We start from the raw sequence: 22,822 nt of genomic DNA, 5'->3' as shown, positions 1-22,822 counted from the left end.
ATTAAAATTCACTAAATTATCTTCACCCTTAGAAGATTAGTGCTTAAAGTATTGACCAGAGAAGATCTTGAAGTTGAAAACAAGAATATAATTTCTTGGCATTTTTAACCACCATACCGGCCTTTACATGTATATATATGTCCATAATTACATGATGCAAAGTGTCCATTGAAGTCATAACTTTTGGATGTTATAGAAAATATGATATGGATATGAAGCATATATTTTTGATATACAGTGATATCTCGCTAATCCGAACCTCTTTAGTTCGAACTGCGATTTGAAAGAAAAAAAGCTTTATTTATTACGTATTATTATTTTGTGTACTATTATTATTATTACAGTACAGTATTTTTTTCATACTGTCGATTGTACAGTTATACTGTAGGCCTATTTTGATTTATTGTGTGTTCACGTTCGCTTTTTTTTATGCTATACACAAATGTAAATTTCACAAACAGATGTTACGGAATGGATTACAGGTAGAACCGAAAGTGAATTTGAAATCAAATCAGATGCTGAAATTATAAATATGACGCTACAGAATAAATTAGAAGGCTGTGATGACGATAAAGTGCTCGAAGAAAAAAAAAGGAAAACACGAAGTGGCAGTTGACAATTTTAATATGTGTATAGAATGGGGTAAGCAGAATGATACGCCATTCCACAAAATTTTATTGCTAATGCAGCTCCGAGAAGAATCATTCGAAAAAAGTCTAGCTTCCAAGAAGCAAAAGAAAATCAGTGACTTTTTTTTTTTACAAAGAAATAAAAAAGTTTTTTTTTGTGTTATTTTGTGAAACTTTTTTTTTTTGTGTTGTGTACAAGAAAGCGATATTTTTACACAAATTAAGTTATGTACTGAACTATGCAATTTTATTAAATCGGAATCCTCAACAATACAGGTACATACAAACTACATTTTTTATTCAAATAAACTTGTGTACTGTATTATTTTTTAAGTTTTACATTATAGTACAGTAGCTTTTTTCTATCAATTACTTTATTTATTTACTGAATTAAATTGATGTACCATTAAAAACTAATTATTTTTGTCTTAAATGGCAGTTATTGTTGTCTCTTGGGGGAAAATTTGCTAATCCTAACTAGCACGGTTTTTATTAGTTCAGATTAGCAAGACACCGCTGTATTTGATCTGTGTGGCCAGTTGGGTGGTTAATTAAAATCTTGAAGCTTGAGTTATCTGAGTACTATAAGTACTACCAAAATCATTGTTGATGCCTCCATGGATCCAAGGATGGCATTTTACTCCGCATAACACACTGTCTGTGTAACTCAATTCTCCATCTACACACAATATTATCTATTCACAGTGTACTGATCCATCCACTAATAATATTTTTGGAGGTGTATTAAACTGCATCTAATGAAATCTTTCAGATGTTATTGTAGTCCTTACAGTACTTATAATCTAGATATTGGTAGGATTAGTCATCTCGGGTGTGCATCTGTCCATATCATCTCACCAAAAAATTTACTTTTTAGTAGTATAAAGTGCACTGCTAAAGAATGCTTGATATATCTTGTATTCTATTTATGGATTACTTTCTTGTTAAAATGTGAATCATAATGTATTTCACTGATTTACCTGCAACTGTGATCTGTTATTGTTTTCTAGGTGGCTGGGTCCATTGTGTAAGCTTTTCTGCTGATGGAAAAAAGTTAGCATGGGTAGGACATGATAGTACAATATCTGTTGTAGATTCAACACGGGGCATGGTGTAAGTTTTTTTTTTTTAATTGAAATCTCTTAGCAAATTTTTGCAGCATAACAGAACTTTAGTCATTTTAATGTAATGTTTAGCTAATTTAATATGAACAGATGTTATCAGTGCAGAAGCATACTGAAACTGGTGATATTAGAAACAAATATGGCCTCCTCAGGGGAGTTTGCCTCATCAAATAAAGGACTCTCTTCTTCCTAGGTTACAATGCTTAAATACTTATTGTATCTCTCCTTCAGCACATGTACAGCCCTTGCTAGGCATGAGTAAAACCTGAGCCCCAAGTGCTTCTTAACCTCCACACCCTTAACTCAGTTTTTCAGGATAATCTGAATGTGTTCCTTATTTACCATGGGCTGGAAAAATATCATATGTATTTATGCGGTGAGATCCCCTTACAATCTTGTACACACCTCTCATAATATTCTCATATCCATCTATTTTTCACACTTTGAAGACAGCGTTCTCTTTGCATCACTGGATCTGATTTGTTGTCCATATATCTCTGTTGAATTTGGGTCGCCATATCTCACCAAAATAGTCAAGATATGGTCTTATCAAAACCTTGTAAATAACAGAATAATCTTTTCCCTTCAAGTAAGTGTTGCCTTCAGCATTTACAGTTATCTGATGTGATGACTTAATTACTTTGGCAGTGTGACTCCTAAACTTCAAATCAGTATCCACCACTACCTTCAAGCTTCTAACTTCTCTGACCACTAGCAGCAAATTCTCATTAATGCAATGCTATGTTTGCAGGATTTTTTTTAGTCCAAAGTGACAAATCAGCTGATATTTATCATCTGCCCATAGAATCCATCTGGCTAGATTACTCTGCAGGTATTGTTAGCTATGTTCATATTACTCTAACTTTTCTTCATCATCAGCAGATAACTAGCTGGTAATATCCAGTTGAATATCACCTTGTAGACCAAACCCAATATCAGTAATATACTAAACAATAGTGATCTAGTACAAAACCTTGTCTCCTTGCAGATCACCCTGCTTTTCAGAAACTTGGAACCTCCATACATTACTGTCTGATACATATTGTTTGCCACTGTCCATCTTATCAATATCACAAGAATATTTTGCATACCCATTCCTTTGAGTTGGCATATGAATTCCCCTTTGTACCATCCTATCAAATACCTTTGGAAAATGTAGAAATATGGTATATCTATTAAAGATGGGTTTTGTTTTAGCTCTGCTTACGTTCTATAACAGTGACAGTAATTTAGATGCATTGCTATAAGCAATTATATTCTTGTTTTAATCCTTTACCCAAGCATGTGCAAAGGAAGTTTGTGCATGAAATATTTTCATAACTAGGCTAGGCTGTTTGTATGTAGAAGCAGATTAAGTAGATCTCTAATCTAGAATATTTTAGTATGGTGATATGCTATTTCTCTGCTTTAATTTCACTCAAATACCATCTCAGTATCACCATGGGTCTAGCTCCCACTGATGAGAACCTTCAATAAAGGTTGAAGCCAGTCTGGATAGAAACCCTTCCCAGTATTGCATAGAAATATACACTTTTGTAAAGAAGTGAGATTTGCATTATGTGGTACTAGGGAAATTTAATATGAAGTTAGCTGCTTCCGTATACAAGTAGCCTGGTCATAAAATATTTTATACAAACGTCCTTTGCTCATGTCCTCTGCTAATAACAACAAGGATATAATTTCTTCTCTAGTTTAATTTACTTTGTAACCAAGTGAAAAAAAAAATTTCTACAAAGGGCCATTTTCTGTAATCATGCTGTCCTCTTGATGCCAGTTCCTAACTAGCACCCAGTGAAATACTCATAGGCCTATAATTTGTTGTTATACATATCAGCCCACACACAAAATGTTGCAAAAACCAATTGTTTATCAAGGAAACTATTGATGTGTATTTCTTTAACATCTGAAGATTATAAACTTAGTACAATGCTTTTCAAACTTTCAGTATCTGCATACCCTTTTTAAATTTTAGTTTGACATAATACAGATTTATATTTAATTTTTTTTATCTCTTTTTGAAGTTATTTTAGTAGAACCTCCAAATCTGCCCAACCTTAGAGTACTGTTCTCATGTTTTTGCCAGTGCAAATATCTTCTTAAAAATTCTTAATACCATACAGAGGAGGTCAGTCTGGTTATCAATGCTCCCTCCCTATCGCTGACTAAGTCGAACCATTGTTTCATATATTCCATTTCATCCTTATGTCTCTTCTGCAGGTACATCCGTAGTCACTGCATCAATGAAGTGTGGTATCAATCATTCCTCCCTTCTTAACAAAGTGTTAAAACACAAACAGCAGCTGCCCACCTTCTTTTTGCAGTTCATCCACACACAACACACACGAAACCTTCTTCTTGCTTCTTTCATTCCAGCTGTCTCTATTCTGTGGAATAGCATTCCTCACAAAGTGTTCCCTAACAACTACAACCTTCACCTCTTCAAAAAAATAAAAATAAATAAATAAAATAAAATAAAGGATAGGTTTGTTCTCTCTTAACTTGTGCTTACATTGCTAGGTACTACAACCTCTTGTGTGGAATTCATAACATTAAAATAATAATTACAATTATCAGTTAATAACTAAATTATTATTATTATTATTATTATTAACACCAGACTTCCATGGAGCCAAAAAACTCATCACAGGAGGTATATATATGCTGTCACACACACACAAAGTCCATCAAACAGTACTTTAAACTCATTCAGTTTTATCTTCATTCACCATAATATCAGACAATGCATTCCACTCACCAACCATGCCAAGAACCTGCTCCTTGTGCTATATTGCTCACACTCTCCTTATACAGCTTCCAGAGATATTCTCATGTTCTCTCCCCCCCCTTCCCGTTCTATGAAAAATTTCTTCCACATTAATCTAAGTAACAATGCTTTACTGACTTTAAAGTCTGTCACATCCCCTCTATTCCTCCTATCCACAGTGCTTTGCAAACTGCATTCCCTCAATCTCTCTTCATATCTCACATCCCAAAGACCACTTACCACCTTAGTAAGTCTTCTTTGGACCCTTTCCAATATATCCTCATCACCATGGAAAACAGGAGACCAAATCTGTGCACAATAATCCATACAAAGCCAGATCAAGGCCTTATGTGATGGAAACAGAACCTCTTTAATTCTGCATGTTAAGGCTTTTAACATATGTTAAAAGAATTTAACATATGTTAAATTCTTTGAATTTAACATATGTGTTAAATTCAAAGAATTTAACACATAAGTATTTAATACTTTTGTGTTAAAAAAAGTGTTAATACTTTTGTATTAAAAAAGAATTTAATACTTTGTGTTATGTTACATTAGTTATTTTTGTAATCCCCATAGATGTCCTAGTGACTAGGACGAAATATAGGAAGTATTAAATTCTTTTTAATCCTTTCTGAGTGTTGTAAAAAAATCCATTAAACCTCCAACATTATAACTAACAGTGGTTTCAAAACGGACCCTTGTGTCTCACCAATAGTGACTTTCTTCTGTGACTAGTGAAAGCCAATAAATATAATTTTAGATAAGTAAAATTTTATGTACTCTAAATAAGACAGGTATTTTTCTTGAAATTCCTGATGTATCTCAAGAGTATATGTATGTTATGTTCCATCGAGTTGTTTTCGCTCCTGGTGATTCTATGAACATACTCTCCATTCAGATCTGTCTCTGGCCATATCTTTCAGAATTTCCAGGCACATCCCAGTTGCTTCTTAACTCCATCCACCCATCTAATTCATAGTCTTCTCTTGCTTCCATCAACTTTAGCAAGCATCATCATCTTCTCCAGACTCTCATTTGCTTGCTGCATAATATGTTCAATTTTTGCTTGAAGATCATAGTTTTGAGGGAGCAATCTGGCTTTATTCTATCACTGATTTATTGGTTTGTTTTGCAGTCCATGGCATTCTTACTAAGCATCTCCAAACCCATAATTCAAATGCATCTATCTGCCTTCTTTCACTCTCTCTTGAGGTCCAACTTTCACATCCATACAGTACCCACAGGGATTCTCGTAGACAGGCTTATACGTTGGTTATGCATATCTAAATCACTTAGGGAATTGAAACAACGTAGATCCGAATATAAATTAAATTATACTTTAATAAATATTTCCGATATTTCGGCAATGTCACATTGCCATTTTCAAAAGGAACTTACAAAAAGGCAGGTGCACACAGGCTCTAACAATACAGTAACTGAGAATGAAGATATGAAGCTATCGTTCTCCTAGAAGTCCTGATGGTGCCCTCTGACGGGCTAAGTAGGCGTTCTTGGCTGTTGGGCTGAAGGTCTGCTGATGTATGCCTCCCAAATTTGGGGCAGTCGCATACAGCCAAATTTGTTGAGGTTTGGAGAGTTTCTTAGGGCAGAGGCTGATTCCATAAATAATCTTTCGAATTTATATTTGCTCCGGTGTATTACTGTTGCTTTCTTCCACCGTATTCTGTGGCGAGTATCCAGAGCATGGTCTGCAAGACCAGAATGGCTATACTTGTAAAACCGGATGTAGTCCTTGTGTTCAGAAATTCTGATATTCGCTGTCCTGCCTGTTTGGCCAAAGTACGACAGTTTACAACTGCAAGGGACCTGGTATACACCAGGTAGGTCTAGGGGAAGTGGTTGGTCTTTGGTAGAGCGGATTAGGGATGCCAATTTTCTGTAAGGCCTGTAACAGGAGGTGAGGTCATGTTTTTTTAGAATTTTGGTAATTTTTTCTGAGGTGCCTCGGATGTAGGGAATGGTGATGGATTTAGAGTAATCTTTTTTGTGGAGGGGGGGAGGAGGGGGGCTGTGGTTTGTAGGTTTTAATATTTTTGGGATTTTTTTGGGGGGGGGTAGCCATTGGCTGAGAAAGTGTTGAGGATGTGATTTAGTTCAGTGTTAAGGGCTATGTCGTTAGAACAGATTAATTTAGCCCTGTTGTATAGTGTTTTTACCACTCCATATTGTTGTGAAGGGGGGAGGGGGATTGTTGGTGGATGCATCTGCCTGTATGGGTGGGTTTTCTGTAAACTGAGAAAACCAAAGTTCCATCAGGCTGGCGGGTGACTAGTGTGTCTAGGAAAGGGAGGCAGTTGTTTTCCTCTTTTTACAGGGTGAACTTGATTCTGGCGTGTTGGTTGTTTAAGTGTGTAAGGAAGGAGAGGAGTGTTTCAGAGCCATGTGGCCAAATAGCGAACACATCATCAACGTAGCAAAGCCATATGGTTGGTTTTTGTGGGGCAGAGGCTAAGGCTTTTTCCTCAAAGGTCTCCATAAAGAAATTGGCCAAAGGCGGGGAGAGTGGTGAGACACATGGCTGTCCCCTCTATTTGTTTGTAAAATTTTCCCTGCCAAACGAAATAGCCTGAGTTCAATGTGAACTGAAATAGGGCTGAGATATCGGGAGAAAATTTAGCTTGGATTAGCTCTAAAGTTTCCTTGAGTGGGACATTTGTGAATAAGGAGGAGACGTCGAAGCTGACCATTATGTCAGTATGTTGGAGTGTAAGGTTTTCTATGCTGGTTTTGAAGTGGGCTGAGTTTTTTAATGTGTGATGGTGTGTTGCCAGTATAGTGTGTGAGCTCTTTGGCCAAATGTTTAGCTAATTTGTATGTGGGGGAATCAATGCCATCCACTATGGGACCTAATGGCACATTTTCTTTATGTATTTTTGGGAGTCCGTAAATACGGGGGGGGGGTATAGAGTTAAATGGTTTTAATCTGTTGGTAACTTCTACAGGCCAAGAAGTGACTTTCTTAAGGAGCCTGTGAAGTTTTCTAATTTGTGAGTTGGTGGGATTGTAATTGATAGGGAGGTAAGTAGCCTGATCTAATAGAAGAGCATTCAGCTTACCTTTGTAGTCCTTTTGGTTAAGTACTACAGTTGCATTTCCCTTATCTGCTTTGGTGATAACTAATTGTTTATTATTTCTCAATTCCTGTAGGGCTTTAAATTCCTTGTTGGATATGTTGGTTTTGGGTGGTTTTGCTATGGAAAGGACACAAGCTACATCCAGTCTTACACTGTTGGCGATTTGATGTGGAAGGTGGCAGATTCCTCTTTCAATCTGGATCATAATCTCCTCACTTGGTATTTTTCTGGGAGCAATGGCGAAGTTGTGGCCACGTGAAAGCACGTTGAGAACTTCAGGCTTCAGGGTGACTGAAGAAAGGTTGATTACGGTGTTAGTAGCAAGTTTTGGTTTGACGGTAGAATTCTTTTTTAATTTATTGAATTTCTTCATCTCTCGGCCTCGTGTCTTTTCAAACTCTTTGTCTGCAGCGGTACACGAGATGTCATGTAAAATTGACCACAGTTCGTGATTCAAAGTGCACGAAAGTTCATCTTCGAGGGTACGAATAGCTTCGTTAATTTCGGCTAAGCCTAACCGCGTGGCGGTGATTTGTTCGCGAAGTAACGCGTAGCTAGCGCGGTTGTATATCCGGAGCGCTTTTTGCGAAACAAAATGGTGCTTCAATTTTACACAGTTCGGGATTACCTTGTTATCCTGGCAGCGTTTCAGGAAAGTCAGACGATTTAATTGTCTAGACAGCTTCAACTTCATTTTACCATATTGGCGAGCCTTCCGTGCGATCGTATCTCCGTGGATGATGTTGATTCTCGTAGACAGGCTTATACGTTGGTTATGCATATCTAAATCACTTAGGGAATTGAAACAACGTAGATCCGAATATAAATTAAATTAGACCTACCTGGTGTATACCAGGTCCCTTGCAGTTGTAAACTGTCGTACTTTGGCCAAACAGGCAGGACAGCGAATATCAGAATTTCTGAACACAAGGACTACATCCGGTTTTACAAGTATAGCCATTCTGGTCTTGCAGACCATGCTCTGGATAATCGCCACAGAATACGGTGGAAGAAAGCAACAGTAATACACCGGAGCAAATATAAATTCGAAAGATTATTTATGGAATCGACCTCTGCCCTAAGAAACTCTCCAAACCTCAACAAATTTGGTTGTATGCGACTGCCCCAAATTTGGGGGGCATACATCAGCAGACCTTCAGCCCAATGGCCAAGGACGCCTACTTAGCCCGCCAGAGGGCACACCATCAGGACTTCTAGGAGAACGATAACTTCATATCTTCATTCTCAGTTACTGTATTGTTAGAGCCTGTGTGCACCTGCCTTTTTGTAAGTTCCTTTTGAAAATGGCAATGTGACATTGCCGAAATATCGGAAATATTTATTAAAGTATAATTTAATTTATATTCGGATCTACGTTGTTTCAATTCCCTAAGTGATTTAGATAAGTACTCCCAGGGAATACCATTGCTTTCACAATTCTGATTTTTGTTGTGAGGCTAATATCTTTATCTTTAAAGATCTTGCTTAAATTTGTAATTGCTTTCCTTTTGAGTAATAATCTCCTTTAAACTTCTTTAGTACAATACCCATCTACATCAATTTGGGATCTTAGGAGCAACAAAATTCTTAACTACTTCCATTTTATCCCCATCTACTTCAAAATCATTAACTTCACATGTTGCCATAACTTTTGTATTTTTGAGGTTAAGTTTAAGGCTATATTTAGCACTTTCTTCTTCTTTAACTTTCATAATAAGTTCCTCCAAATTTTCTTTGCATTCTGCTATCAAGGTGGTAGTATATGTATTAGGATACTGTAATAATAAACTTCATTGTCTATGTTGTTACTAGTTGCACTTTTCTTCTGAATTCTTTCCAGTCAACTCACTGTAACAAATACTAACAAAATTATTCACTATAACAAATTGCCAAAAAGTCTCATAGTTATGCTATGTTAAAAGAAATTCACTATAACAAACTATTCTTGTAGTCCTCTTAGTTTGTTAATGTGAGAATCAAATGATTTTCAGGATTACAGTTGCCACTGTAAACGGTTGGCTGTTACTTGCTATTTATAAGCCACCGTTACTATTATATTTTTATATATTCCTTTCTTAATTCTCACTATTTTCCTTCTTACTATTGAGTACTTAATTTATCTACCTTTCGCACTACAAATTTTATGCCTATGAATACTAGAAAATTTATTTGATAAGACTGCGCCACTAGTATCTTTTAATTGGCATAAAACTCAGTAATACGGCCAGTTGATTTCTCTCTCTTTCTCTAACACAAATTCCTTCAGTAAAACTTTACACAAACAGTCGTGGTCTATTTGCACTTAACTATACGCTTCGGTTATCTTGCTTGGTTTCCTGCTCTTAAGTTCGTATTTATTTAGGAACAGTGCATTGTAAAATAAACAATCAGGCTGCACTCTATTGACATATAATTAAAAAACATTCATTTACATTAAAAAAAACAAAGTACATTAAATAACCAATAGGGAGATTACTCTCTCTTTACCTATCCTTATATACTTTTGATATAATTTTCCAACAAACTTTCCCTTTTCAATATTAAATGATTATGCAATGCAATTACTCTTTTATTTCTCTGCTTAAAAAAATCAATGCCGAGACTAATTAACTCATAAAGAGATTAGCTAGCTATGGTAAGTTATCTTACAATTTATATTCCAGTTAACAACAAATCAGAGGACTCTCTTATAGATATTTCTTATTACTATTTCTTATAAGTCCATCTATGACATATCTCCTAGATTACAAAAGAATGTACATAAAAGGATGTAACACACTTACAGAGGCCCTTTGTCACGACACCTTCCAAAGGTCCTGCATGAAAGTCTATGGTTTTTTTTTTCATCTAGGCCTTAGGTTTCCGTCTGGAGAGTCTTGTTTCAGGGGGTGTTTCGTCGGAATATTGACGGGTCTTCGACTGCAATCTTCCTGGTACTCAAAAGTTCAGACAAGAAGTTTCAGCATACAGGCTTGAAGATCGTTCTGCGGCTTTTGCCTTTGGTTGACTTCCCGCAGTACTGGGACATTGGCTGTTCTCCCAATTTTTTCATGTCATGGGTTTGCTGTAAAGTCTGGTCCTCTGGGTCTGACTGCTTCTGGTTCTCTGCTAACTGCCTCCGGCTCTCTTTAGTAACAGAGCTTCGCCTCTCCTGCTTTGTAACTATGGCTTGCCTCCCTTCTTGATAACTGCACCTCGCCTCTCCTTTCTTCGGTAACTGGACCTCTCCTCTGCTCTCTTGGCAACTGGACCTGGACTCTCCTCTCGATATTCGACTCAGTCCCCTTTTATTTTTGCCTTCTTGGGACCTTGCACCAAGGGTTGTAAACCCTGCAGAAATCGGCAGTTCTCCTTGATCTTTTTGTTAAGGCATAGAGACAAACAAGGTTATTTTTGTAACAGTTCTCATCAGACTTGACCTCTGTAAAAATTGATGTAAAGCGCTTTGGTATTTCTAAGCTACATTGAGTTTTACACCACAACTAATTATATCATTGAGATCTTGGTCAATCGCTGATTCTTTTTAATTCCTATCCTGGCATCAAAAACCTGTTTTTTTTAATCCTTGCTGTCCTTTCTTTTGAATTGACTATGCTATTTTATTAGTTCTGCTCACACATTATAATGATGATTGACTTCTGTCTTTATTTCATATAAATTATCTTCACCTGCCACTACACATATAACTTCTACTTATTCTGTTATCTATTTCCACATTTAATTTATCTTCATTAAAAATTCTGCTATATAATAGCTGAAATGTTTTGCTCATCAATTTATATGTACTCTCAAGAAGTGTACATGCTATGATCACTGTCGGTGCCAGGTTATTTTGTGCCCTAGGCAAAGTTTACAAGTGCGCCCCTTATTTCATAAACTAAAATGTTTCTAATTGACATTAAACAAAATAAAATTGTCTTTCCAGGTAAATTAATAGAGCTTTTTTTTTTAATTAATTTGAGAATTCTGTTATTTATAATTCATTTACAAAAAAAAAAAGTTATAAAATACCAAAATTTAATATTTTAAAATGTTAACGTTTTAAAATATTAATCTTAACTGAATTTTAAATAGCGGTAAGTTCAAATCATTTAGGTAAGGAACAAAAAAGAACCAAGAGTTAAATAGTAAAATAGTGTGTGTGACTGTGTTAGGGATGGATAAGGAAAAAAAGAATCGATACCTAAATCATATATCACTATTTAATTTTGATATTTTAGTAAAGTATGAATAAAGCATAGCTTGAAAGTTTTGCGTTCCTTCATGGCTTGCACCCTAGGCAGCTGCCTAGTTTGCCTAAATGGTAGTGCCGTCCCTGGCTGTGATAACCCTACTGCATGGTTAAATTTACATTATTATTAATCTACCATCAACAATTTTTCTCTCTCTATTAATTGTCAGCATTCCAATATTATTTATATCTAACATTACAGTATTCCAAGGCAGACACTTCTGACTGAATCAATCCACCGAAATCTTGGTCTTCCTCTGGAGCTTTTTCCTGATATTGACATCAACCACCTTATTTTTTTTTTGCTAACCACTCTACATCAATTCTGTTTTAGTGACCATATCACCTAAGATTAGCTCTTTTCACACATTTCTGAATATCAACAATGACGAGTGCCTTCTTTACTGTTGTCATTTTGAATATAATTCTGCCCCTGATGCCATCGGTTCACTCTTAAAACTCTCATATCTGTAGTCTCTGGTCTTTGATCTAGTACTTTATTTCTGGCCAACTTTCAGATCCATAACTTAAAAGTGGTTTGGACACTGTCTCATATACTGCTAGTTTAGTGTCTTGGCTAATTACCGTCTTTTTCCATATGAATTTATTCAACTGGTTCCCCACCATACTGGATTTACTTATTCTGGTATCCACTTCCATATTTCATTTATCATCTCTTCTCTAAAAACTGTGTCTAAATAGCTGAAATATTTTACTTGTTCTATAGGCTCTCTATTGAGAATGCTGCTTAAGTTTTCTGTGTTCTTAACTAATTTCATGGCTTTAATCTTTTTTTTCTGAATTTTTTGCATTTGTCATTCAGTTCAGTAACAGAATAATGGAGATTTATGCTGGATGTGTTTAGGAGTACAGCATCATCTGCATAAAGCAAAGAGCCAAGTTGAAACTTAAATACAGATCTCTGCAATATTCCCATGAGTTTTCAGCTATCTGTGGTAAAGTGAAAAGCGAAAACAATCTCTATTTGGCCTAAATTTTGCTTGTTCTTCAAGTTTCTCTTCAATAATTTTTCTTAGCCTCTTTTTAACTATGTTTGCATAAATCTTAGAACACTTAGTAGAGAATTTTCTCTGCAGTTCTTGCATTTTTTATTTCCTTTTTTATAGATGGGAACTATGAGATCTCTCCTCTAATCATCTGGAATTCTACCTTCTGAATTATACAGTGTAGCCACTGCAAAACTTTTATACCTTCATATTTGAGCATTTCTGGGCAAATATCGCATACTCCAGCTGCCTTTCCACATTTCAGGCTTATGATAGTCTCTTTTTAAGACAAGCAGTGATGGAACTGTAGAAGTAAAGTAATGTTCCATTACTTCATGTCTCATGTAATAACCTTTCAAAGTAATTACTCCAGACATCTAGAATATCTTTATGTTCAGTTTTAATGTTATTTTTAATAGCTCTCTAACATTTTTCTCTGTATTAGTTTAGTGTGTCTCCCGGCTTATTTGCTAGGAACTTTTGGTATGCTTTCTTTTTTTTAGGACTGCTTCTTTAATTTACATCCACCATGATGTTCTTATTTTTCTATCCTTGCAGACAACTTCACCACATACTTCCCTAGCTGAATCAATTAATATTTTCTTCAAGGTCTTCCACTGACACTCCTAAGTTTGGTTCTTGTTTTAGAACTCATTCATTTTTGAATAGTTGTATAGTTGAGTCTGCAGCTTGCCTGTAAAAGCTGCTCAACTTTCATTCTTTTTTAAAAAATTTCTTACATACTGTTCTTTTTTAATATATTAATTTTTATCTGACTTAAAGACCTAAGTAACGATCCCTTCCAATTTCAAATCCTCTGTATACTCTTGTATCCTGAACCAGCATGAATATATCACTGTCAATGATGGCATAGCCAGTGATGCTTTTCTTCTTTCTCATGTTATTTTTTCTGTCTGACTTGTGCAAATCTTTATGTTAAAACTGCATGAATAATGACTGTCCATATCTCGAGCAGTATTTCAGCAATAATGTTTTACTTGTTCTATTAATATTTGATTGAAAGTACAATGATGTTTTCCATTTAACTGTATTTTCATTGTTTGTCTTTTTGCTGATTTTATTGCTCATTTTTGTGAACAGTTAATCCATTTGGTTAGTTCTGAAGACCAGTGGATATAAAATAATCTCATAACATGCTATGTTTAATACCTCATATTTTAATGCCAAGTTTAATATTAATTGCATTAACTTCAGCAATGTGATTATATCAATGATAAATAACAGTGGAATCACAAGGAGAAACCATTAAGTAAAAATTATTTAATTCAAAACTTTTCTATGCTCTGTGGTGTACTTAATGAGAAATTCCTAAAACATATTGAAAGTTTATTTTTCACTTGGTTAGACTATAATAAATTTAGTTTAATCCTTTATCCAAGTGTGGGCAAACAAAGTTTGCGCCTGAAAATATCTTCAGGACTGGGGTAAGGTAGTACAACACCTGACAACTTGTAGCAAAGGTGGACCAAGCTAACATCACTGTTATCTCAGTATCTCCCATAATGCAAAACACATCTCCTTGCAGATATGTATAATATTATGCATTAAGGGAAGGGCCACTACCCATGCCGGTTTCGACCTTTATTGAGGTCTCTTCAGTGGGAGCCAGGCCCAGAAGTGGAGATACCAGGCAGAAGCAATGGCAAGGTCATCTTTACCTGTAGGAGTTGCCAAAAGGTATGCCACCTTTTTATTAAATTACTCTGGATTTAGACCTTTGCTAAGAGTTTCCAGGTGTTGTACTACCTTACTCCAGTCCTGAAAATATTTTCAGGTGCAAACTTTGTTTGCTCACGCTTGTATAAAGGATTAAACTAAATTTATTATAGTCTAACTAAGTGAAAAATAAACTTTCAACATCTTTCTCTAAATCCAGAGTAATTTAATAAAAAAGGTGGCACACCTTTTGGCAACTCCTATAGGTAAAGATGACCTCGCCATTGCTTCTGCCTGGTATCTCCACTTCTGGGCTTGGCTCCCAATGAAGAGACCTCAATAAAGGTCGAAACTAGTCTGGGTAGTGGCCCTTCCTTTAATGCATAACATTATACATATCCGCAAGATGTGTTTTGCATTATGGGAGATGCTGAGATATACAGTGATGTTAGCTTGGTCCACCTTTGCTACGAGTTTCCAGGTGTTGTACTACCTTACCCCAGTCCTGAAGATATTTTCAGGTGCAAACTTTGTTTGCTCACACTTGGATAAAGGATTAAACTAAATTTTATTATATCCTAATCCTAAAACATAATCTACCACATATCATATATGACAGTTGGTTTTAGGAATCAATCTGTTAATATAAATTTTTCAAATTAAATTATTTTTACTTAGTGTTTTTTCCTTGTTTCCTACCAGAGTAATACTTTTCCTGAGCATTGTCTACCTACAGTACTGAAATGTCCTCATGACCGCATTGTTCTTGGATATTTTCTATTGATCTGTTTGTCTTGATTTTCATTTAATAAATTATCCAAGTAATTACCCCACACATCTAGAATATACTTATCTCCAGTGTTCGTCTCACCATTATTATCTCTGATTTGTTTTTCAGAGCCCTTGCCTTCATTTCTAAGCATCCTCAAGTCACCAGAACACTTTTTTTTTTTTTGCCTTTATGATATCTATTTTCTATATTCTTCTCAAAAATTTTAGCTACTGTTATACTTTCACTTTCTTATTCTTTTTTTCTGTATTGTCTAAGAGCCTATACCATCTTTCTCACCAAAAACTTACTGATTTCTTTTTTTAAGACTTCTCTTCTTTAGGTCTTGAATCCACTATACAATTGTCTTTTTCTGTCCTTATAGACAACCATAATATAATACTTTCCTAGATGAATCAGTCAATGTTTTCTTCAGATTTTGCTATTGAGTCTCTTTAAGTTTGTAGTACTTTATTTAACCAGTATTGATTTCACTTGAGAAGGTTGATGGAATTTTCATATATTGTACACTTCATCAGGAGAGAGAGGATTTTTGGTTGGTTGGTTTGTTGGCGTAAGAACAGCAAAGGTCATACTGCACCATAGCAAAGGCTACAGTAGTACACGGGGTCAAAGGTTAAAGCAATGCAGAAATAGTTAGATACATATTTACTAATTTATGAACAAAAATTAAGCAGTGCAGTATCTACATATAACTAAAATTACAGTAAAGGTTACAGTAGTACAAATAGGCAAACATAAATTAGTAAATAAATGTACAAAAATTAAGTTAAACAATACAGTATTTACATATAAGCCAAATTACAATCAAATGTGTTTGTACAAATTAATTCTTTGTAGAAGGTTAAAAACATGCAATCTGTCTTAGTCTGATGACATCTGCCTAAGTATATATGGCTTGGCTAGACAGGTAAATATTTCATTCCTCTCTCATGTGAAGTGTTGGCACTCCACCAGAATATGACATATAGTAAGATGCATATTGCATTTTTCATACACAGGAGGGTCATCAGCCCTCAGTAAATAAGAATGTGTAAGATGACTGTGACCTATATGGAGCCTAGCAAGAACTTCCTCTCTTCTCTTTCTACATTGATTAGAATGTCAATGCTTTTGCCAGGATGACTGCCATTGAGCAATTAGCTTTGATCTTATAAACTGTCTGTAGTGTATATGGTACTGTCAAATAGTATGTGGAGAAAGTATGAGCTGATCTAGTCTAGCAGCTGCAGACTCTAGACTAGATCAGCTCATTTCCCTTAATTCCAGTTTGGCTGAATTCCCTTAATTCCAGCAAAACCAAACATCAAAATTAAGGGTTTTCATTTTGTACAACAGTGCACATTTTGTACACATCCAATTCTGTATGAAGTGTAATCTCATACAGCACTGGATGTGGATTATACACAGAAGAGGAGACCTCTATAGAGCTCAATGAGTCTATATAAATTACACACTTTTGCCAGCAGTTTTCTTTTATATGCAGAAATGCAAGTTGAACAGCTTGAAACTCTTCTGTATAATACTGCAGTCATTTGGGATCTGGTTGGAGATAGCAATGACAGGAAACACAGTAGCACAACCAATACAGGTGTCAGTTCTTGAGCCAATATTATAAATGGACAAGAAATCAGAGTGTGGCTGTTTTGTGTGCATTAAACAATTGCAGACAGACAGATGGAGTATGGACTTCTGTAGTTGACAAAGTGAGGAGTTGCCTGATGAAGTACAAATTTACCATGGAGGGATGCTGTTATGTTTGATGTAGGCAATGTTGTCAAGGAGTGAATTAGGTTAATGAATTTGTTGATAAGCAAATAATATTAACATTAGTACATATTTGGAAAACACTCGACAGACTGTTAGTCTTATTACAAATATTAGGTATTTGTATTATGTATTCGCCAAACTCAGTCATAAATCCTCCTTTCCTTCTGATGAAGTCTATGATAAAGATACATGAAACTAATATTTCTAAATAAAATTGTTTTATAAACCATCTCCATGCAGAATCAATACCAGTTTGAAAAATGTAGTATTCTCTGTCCACAGAAGCCTGAGAAGTCAGATCTATGTTCTATTATTGTTTTCAAACTGTTTTGTTCTAGCAGTATTTGTATATTTGACTACTTTTCACCTCTGAAAGTCACTGAATTTGAAAACTTTTACACATTTTTCTTTTCAATATGATGCTCATAGTTTTGCCGATGCTTTCAACCTATATTTGGAATATATATTAAAACATTGATGCTGGAATTACAGCTGGTAGCAAAAAATCAGTAATCTTAGATTTGCCAATGATATTGACCTAGTATTAGAGAATGAACATCAGTTAGAGAATTAACAGACTGAGTTCCTAAGATACTTGGTGATTATGGATTGAAGATCAGCATCCACAAATCAAAAATAGTATCTATGGACAAAGAGCCTATGAAAATTTTAGTTAATGATAAAAATTGGAAGAAGTAGAAAGATTCAGTTGCTTGTGAAGTGTACAACATAGAGATAGCTGGTCCAGACATAGTATTAAAGCTTGCATTGCTGAAGCAGCTATTGCCCTTCAGAGGTTATGTCCAATTTGGAAGGACAATAAAATACAATTAATTGGAATACTTTTAGAATACTTTACCTCATTGACACCCTTGTGTCAATGAGGTAGAGTCTTGGTCATAGAGTCCTGGAGATTTGGTCAGAAGCCTTGGTCATTTCTTGGCATTTCCTTACTTGCTGTATGATGACTTCCTCATGTTATTTCAACCTTTTAGTGCCTCATAGGTTGAAATGAGATGAGGAAGTTATCATATAGCAAGTAAGGAAATGCCAAGAAATGACCAAGACTTCTGACCAAATCTCCAGGATTCTATGACCAAGACTCTACCTCACTGACACAAAAGGTGTCAATGAGGTAGAGTATTCTAAAAGTATTCTAATTAACATTTCCTTTCTTTCTTTTCAAAAAATATTCTTTTTTTTGAAAAGAAAGAAACACACACACACACGACGTTCTTTTCACTTCTGAATATCAGATATGTTGTATCACCACGTAATATACAGTACCAATTTTACACCAAAATCCTCTAAGATTCTTTGATTCTATCCTGAAGAGGGCATACTAATTAATGATCCCTCTCTTACAAACCCACTTCAATCCCTCTCTCACAGAAATTCAGTTTCTGCCTTGTGTGCCTTCTACAGATAATTGCATGCACAGTGCCCTGCTGAATTTGCCACTATTATTCCTCCACTCTTCAAAATCATTAAAACAAAACCACTGCTAACCATCACCCTTTTACAGTCTATTTTAAAACTCACTGAACCAACTTCACTGCCTCCTCTTTTATTCCATCTGCATCTGTCCTTTGGACAGATGTAGATGGAATAAAAGAGTGGATCTTCCCCCACTTCCCCAAAAGATAACTCTCAGCTGTTCAAGCAAAATGTGAACAGACTTCTCCTTTCTTCTATTCCTCTTGCCCACACACAGCACTAGTGTGCTATAGGTCTTGTCCTTTCATGTGTGGATCAGATATATATATATATATAAAAAGTTAACTCAATTTTTTTTGGTTGGGTGCCATAGGCACAAGGGGGGGGGCATAGCCCCCTAATATATATATATATATATATATATATATATATATATATCTACCTTATAATATAAAATGATAAGCTTTTTTGTCACGTTTTTTGTCAAGTCATGTGAAACTCAGGGGTTACCCTAAGTGTCGAGTCATCAGAATTCAAGGAAAACCGGCCTACCAGTCCAGAACTGGGGGGGGAGTCATTGGGGGGTAGAGCCCCCCCCTAATATATATATATATATAATTCTCATCTTAGTCCTCATACACTTCATTAAAGGATGTGAGAAAGAATCATTCCACTCTTTCTCATTGCCTTCCATGCCTGTTATTTTATTGTTAGTCAGCTACTTTCCTCATAATCTGAATCTGATTCATTCTCTTTCTTGCACACTATCTCACTGTCATTCTTGTTTACTACTTTACCATCACGTAAATGCTTGTGATCTCCATTCTGCCTTTTGCCTGCTACTACTGTCATTCAAAGAAGCCTTATCGCCCTCAGTCTACCCATACTCATTCACTTTTCCCTTATTCCACCATACAGAATATAGTTTACATACAAAATACATTTGCAAGTATAAGACCAACTGCCTTACGCTACTAAATTATGATTTTGGAAGCCAAGAATACTTACTATTGAGCCCTTAAGGCTTGGAAAAAAAAGAAAGGAAAAAAAAAAAGAAAAAAATCTTACAAGATGTCCAAATTCGTTTGGACATATTTACAGATACTCTTGCTTAGTGGGTATATTAGAGCTGTTATTACTTATACCAGGAACACAAACAATAACTGACAGATATCCTGCAAAGTTAAGAATAATAAGTCCATTACAGCAATGCTGTAATGGATTATTAACATGGATATATTAATGGACTTAAATGCTGCACTTGACACTTAAACTTTGAATAAAACTTTTCATACTTGTGAATTAGTATCAGTGATGTTTATTTGTTGCTTTGGTTATGATTCCAACTTATGAAATTTTCTAATGTGACAGGCCTCTTTAATAGGAAAAATAGTGTTTACCACTGTTGAGTTGAATAATAAATATTGTTTGATTTAGGCCATAGCTGAAGTATTGTCCAAAAAATATGGATGGTACTTTAGCTATGACTTAAAATAATCACTTAAGTAGTCCAGCAGATCTTCTGCACTGGATTTATGATCCTGTCAATGTATCCTAAGGCCAGAAAATTCCAATGAAGAGCACTGAAATGGCAAAACACCCTATTAATGGTTTTAACCTCTAGAAATTTAAAACTGGTGCACAGTTTTAAACTTCAAGGGTATAAACCTCCTTTGTGTGTGTGTGCGTGTATATATATATATATATATATATATATATCAATCACATGTGCTCTCTTCAGCTGACCCACAAGACACTTCACAAATGAGACATAAAGTGTTATGGGATAAATTGGAACTATTACACTGTTGCTATGACACAGCAGAGAGAAAAATATGAGAGTCTTTGTAAATGGCATTAAATCCTAAACATTAAATATTAACCCAAGTATCAATTTTTCTGAATACATACATACTAGCCGTCATTAGTCAAACACATACATAAACATGCACCACATACTGAACAATGCAACATACAATTAAATATATTTAAAAATAACATCAATCTCTTCTATAACTACATAATGGTTGTCATCACCTTTGTTAGTCTTCACTGTTTTGTCTACTAGTTTGTATGTTTATACTTGAAGAAATCCTGTGCAATCAGGATGAAACATCATCATCATCCTCATCAAATTCCTGCCATGTACCCTCAAGGGGTGTACAGGATATGATAGTACTACATGAAAAAAATTACATCATTATTAATTTCCTATCTACAATTTTCCTCCAAATCAGCCTGTTACTTGTCAACACTCCAACATTATCAGATCTTATATTTCTATCGTCTAAAGCACTTTGTACCGTATCAATCCACCTATATCTTGGTCTTCCTCTGGGTCGTTTTGCTGCCAACCTGGCAGAGAACACTTGTTTTGCTAATCTTTCCTCGCCCATTCTGTTTAATTGACCATACCACCTGAGATTAGCTCTGCTAACGCATTCCTGGATGCAGACAATGCCAAGTTCTTTCCTAATATCCTCGTTTTTAATATTGATACTGCCATTGATACCATCTGTTCACGCCTCTAATTTTTCTCAGGAACTCTCATATCTGCGGTCTCTAGTCTTTGGTCAAGTGTTTAACTTCTGACCCAGCTCTCAGATCCACTGTCTTGTATACAGCTAATTTAGTGTTCCGACTAATTTCTCTCTTATTCCATATGAATTTATTCAATTGACTTCCCACCATACCAGCTTTGCTGATTCTGTTGTCTATTTCTATATTTAATATACCATCTTCACTAAAAATCGTGCCTAAATAGCTGAAATGTTTTACTTGTTCCACAGGTTCTCCATTCACAACACAGTTGACATTTTCAATGATTCTACCTATTTTCATTGTCTTTGTCTTTTTATTGCTGACCTTCATACCATATCTATTACAACAGCTATTCAATTTAGTCAGAGAATCTTGCAGACTTGTAGCGGATTTATTTAGAAGTATAACATCATCTGCATAAAGCAAAGAGCTGACATTAACATCTCCAATTTTGATATCATGTTTAATACCACTTTCCTTCATAATGTGATCCATATAGATAATGAATAACAGAGGGGATAATGTACATCCTTGTCTCACACCAGATTTAACATTAAACCATCTTCCTGTACTTCCTTCAATTCTAATTGCTGACTTACAACTCAAATAAAGACTAAGTATTGCTTCATATGGTGCCCCATTGACACCATATAACTGCAGCATATTGAATAACTTCTCTCTTGGCACGTTGTCATATGCCTTTTCCAGATCGACAAAACTTAAATACAGATCTTTGTTATATTCCCATGCTTTCTCGACTATTTGTCGTAAAGTAAAGATCTGATCCTGACAGCCTCTATTTGGCCTGAATCCAGCTTGTTCTTCACCAAGCTTTTCTTCCACAATTCTTCTCAACTGTTTCTCAAGTATACTTGCATAGATCTTGCCAGGAACACTCAGTAGGGAAATACCTCTGTAATTCTCACATTCAGTTTTATTTCCCTTTTTATATATGGGTACTATGAGAGCTCTACTCCAATCATCGGGAATTCGTTCCTCTGTCCAGGCTTTCTGAACTATGCAGTGCAGCCACTGTAAGACTCTTATACCACCATACTTCAGCATTTCTGGTCGAATATCATCTACTCCTGCTGCCTTTCCACATTTCAAGCCTTTGATGGCTTTTTCTACTTCAAGTATGGATATGTATTCCTGACTGTATGCCTGTTGAGTGTTTTTTACCACTGTGCTATCACTGCTTGTTTCATTTAGCATTTTTTCGAAGTAATTACTCCATACTTGAAGGATATCTTTTTCTCCCATTTTCATGTCAACTTGATCATCTCTAACTCCTTTTACAGCACTCTTTCTTCCGTTTCTAAGCTTCTTCAACAACCTTCAGAATATTTTGCCACTTTCTTGATATTTATTTTCTATATTCTTGCCAAAGTCCTCCCATGACTTTTGTTTAGCTAGTATTACACAGTGTTTAGCATTCTTGCATTTGTCTCTATATTCTCTAAGAGCACAAGCTGACTTATTTGACAGGAACTTTTGGTATGCTTTCTGCTTTTCCTTCACTGCCTCTTTAACTTCCTGTGTCCACCAGGGAGTTCTGATTTTTTTATTCTTACAGACAACCTCACCACATGCCACTCTGGCAGAATCAATCAATGTTTTCTTCAGATTTTGCCACTGAATCTCCAAGGTTTGATTCCTGTTCTCAAACTCTTTCATTTTTTCTTCAATAATCTTTGTGTATTTTAGTCTACAGCTCACATCTGAGAGCTGCTCAACTTTTATTCACTTTAAAA

General features: G+C 35.4%; 1 protein-coding gene across 2 annotated transcripts in view; it reads left to right on the top strand.

Moving 5' to 3' along the window:
• Arpc1 (Actin-related protein 2/3 complex, subunit 1A) overlaps window positions 1-22,822 on the top strand; it is a 380,782-nt gene that overhangs the window by 238,710 nt on the left and 119,250 nt on the right. For both annotated transcript variants that reach the window (XM_090398241.1, XM_090398242.1), the window contains exon 8: window positions 1,640-1,742. In XM_090398241.1, coding sequence (XP_090254367.1) covers window positions 1,640-1,742 — 103 coding nt within the window. The remainder of the gene's footprint in view (window positions 1-1,639; window positions 1,743-22,822) is intronic.

Source organism: Typopeltis vanoorti, chromosome 9 (genome assembly GCF_054136105.1).
Source record: "Typopeltis vanoorti isolate ZY-2024b chromosome 9, IOZ_Tvanoo_1.0, whole genome shotgun sequence".
Classification (NCBI taxonomy): Eukaryota; Metazoa; Arthropoda; class Arachnida; order Uropygi; family Thelyphonidae; genus Typopeltis; species Typopeltis vanoorti.
The sequence above is the reverse complement of the archived record's forward strand: the minus strand, read 5'-3'. Positions and strand labels throughout refer to the sequence as shown.